Source organism: Colobus angolensis, unplaced genomic scaffold (genome assembly GCF_000951035.1).
Source record: "Colobus angolensis palliatus isolate OR3802 unplaced genomic scaffold, Cang.pa_1.0 Scaffold66, whole genome shotgun sequence".
Taxonomy (NCBI): domain Eukaryota; kingdom Metazoa; phylum Chordata; class Mammalia; order Primates; family Cercopithecidae; genus Colobus; species Colobus angolensis.
In genome coordinates this window covers 2,049,564-2,051,690 of record NW_012120265.1, presented here as the reverse complement: position 1 = coordinate 2,051,690, position 2,127 = coordinate 2,049,564, and the positions used below count along the sequence as shown (strand labels likewise).

The 2,127-nt window shown below is 58.6% G+C and overlaps 1 protein-coding gene across 1 annotated transcript in view; it reads right to left on the bottom strand.

The window, feature by feature from the left end:
• Positions 1-1,533, bottom strand: part of ARRDC2 (arrestin domain containing 2) — a 7,662-nt gene extending 6,129 nt beyond the window's left edge. Inside the window, exon 1 of the mRNA XM_011925912.1 lies at positions 1-1,533. Within this exon, the coding sequence (XP_011781302.1) occupies positions 1-113 (113 nt within the window). The 5' untranslated portion in view covers positions 114-1,533.
• Positions 1,534-2,127: the final 594 nt, after the last annotated feature.

Genomic DNA, 2,127 nt, shown 5'->3' with positions numbered 1-2,127 from the left:
AGCTCCAGCAGCACCCGGCCCGTCACGGCCTGGCCGCCGCTGAACACGGGCTCGGCGCCCGCGGTCGCACCGTCCAATTGCACCGAGAACGCTTTCACCTTGTCGAATAGCATCGCGTCCGGGGTGCGAACCCACGACACCCGGAACCTGGCCTCGAACCCGTGAACCAGCAGCTCAAAAGTGCCGACGCTGCAGCCTCAGAACGCAAAATCGCCCTCAACGCGCAGGCGCGCTCACTAGCCCGAGCAGAAAATCCCCGCGCCGTGCGTCGGCGCCGCTTTTATGCGGCAGGGCGGGGGGGCGGGGGTCACCGTCTCTTCCCCGCCCCCTGAAGGGACTCCACCAATAGCACGACAAGGGGCGTGGCTCTGCCCAAGCGTGGAGCAAAATAACAAACGCCCCTGCTCACCGCCGGCTGCCCCACGCTGCCCCACTCCCTCGCGGACCCTGGGGAGAAACTGAAGCCCTGAGGCGGCCAAAGCTGGTCTCTCGCGGACCCCGGGAGCAAAGAGAGGAAAAAGAGGTCCAGAGGCAGGGCCCAGGCCTGAGGTCACCTAGCAGAGCTTTCAGCCTCTCGGCTTAATCGCTCACCAGCCGCCACTCGTAGACGTGACTCGAGGCATGTCCAGCCCAACTTGGGGCGGGGGGCTCTCGCCCCAGTTGAGGGCCGGAGAGCCTATGACTGTTCCAGGCTTGTTTCCCCCGCTATGCAAAGGGAGAAGTGGAGGAGGTGAGTGGGACCGCCCTCCACACTGGTGCCTGCTGCACCCCTTCCCTGATTCAAGTCCCGTTCAGCTGATGGCTCTGGGCAAATGACAACCTCTTGGAGCCTCAGTTTCCACCTCTGTAGAGCCAAGAGAAAATAAAAATCAGTCCTGACCTCAGAAAGTTGTGCATGGATCATCGTGCAGCCCCAGCCGGACTCCTCCAAGAGCCTCGCTCCCGGGTCATCAACCTGCTCCTGACATACCGTCATATCGTCACTCGGTCGCGCCTCGGCGCATTCGCCCAGGAGCGGTACCTACGACCTGATGTTCCTTTCCGAATTTTCACCCTCTGGCAAACTCTATCATCCCCGCAGCCCTTGTGCCTGCTCCAGTCATCCTCAGTCCCCTTCCCTCCACAGAGCTGAATGCAGGGGATGTTCAGGCACCCCCAGGTCCACGGCTGCGGTGTGGTTTCGTGACCACGTGACACCTCTCTGGGCTTTAGTTTCCCCAAAGAAAAGTCGCTTGGAGTTTCTCCAGCGGGAGTTGCCTCTGCGTCGTCTGCGGGACGCGGGCGCCCTCTCGTGGCAGTGGAATGCGCTGCTGCTGAACCCATCCCCTGCCCTGACCGCCTCTGAGCCTAGTTCAGGAGACCACCAGACTTGCACCACCTCAGTGAGGTGTGTGGGTGTGGAGGGGGCGGTCATAAACAAACACGGTCACCCGCAGTCCGTCACGGGGGTCAGAACAGGAAAGAAGGGCTTGGAGGCACAGTGATCAGCCTGGAAGGCTGCCTGGGAGGATGGGTCTTTGGAGTTGAAAGGAAGGTCTGGGACCTTAGGTCAGGTTTCAGTGGATACTAGAGGGTAGACAGTAGGCCGTTAAGTCCGGGAGGAGAAGCGGGATGAGGTAACCCTGAAGGGACTACTGAGCCAGCGCCTCCCTCAATTCATTTCACAGATGGACCCCAGAGGCCCAGAGAGGGGCGGAGCCCTGCCCGGGGTCACACAGCAGCTCCACTGGCCTCCAGTGTCACTGTTTTTTTCCTTAAATGTTTAATTATTTATTTATTTATTATTTGAGACAGGATCTCACTCTGTCGCCCAGGCTGGAGTGCAGTGGCACAATCTCAGTTCACTGCAACCTCTGCCTCCCTTCCACCTCAGCCTCCAGAGTAGCTGGGATTACAGGTGTGCACCACCACACCCGACTAATTTTTGTATTTTTTGAAGAGATGGGGTTTCACCATGTTGCCCAGGCTGGTCTTGAACTCTTGAGCTTAAGCCATCTGCCCACCACAGCCTCCCAAAGTGCTGGGATTACAGGTGTGAGCCACTGCACCCAGCCAAAATTTTAATTTAAAATTTTTTTTTTTTTTTTTGAGACAGGGTTTCACTCTGACACCCAGGCTGGCTGTAGT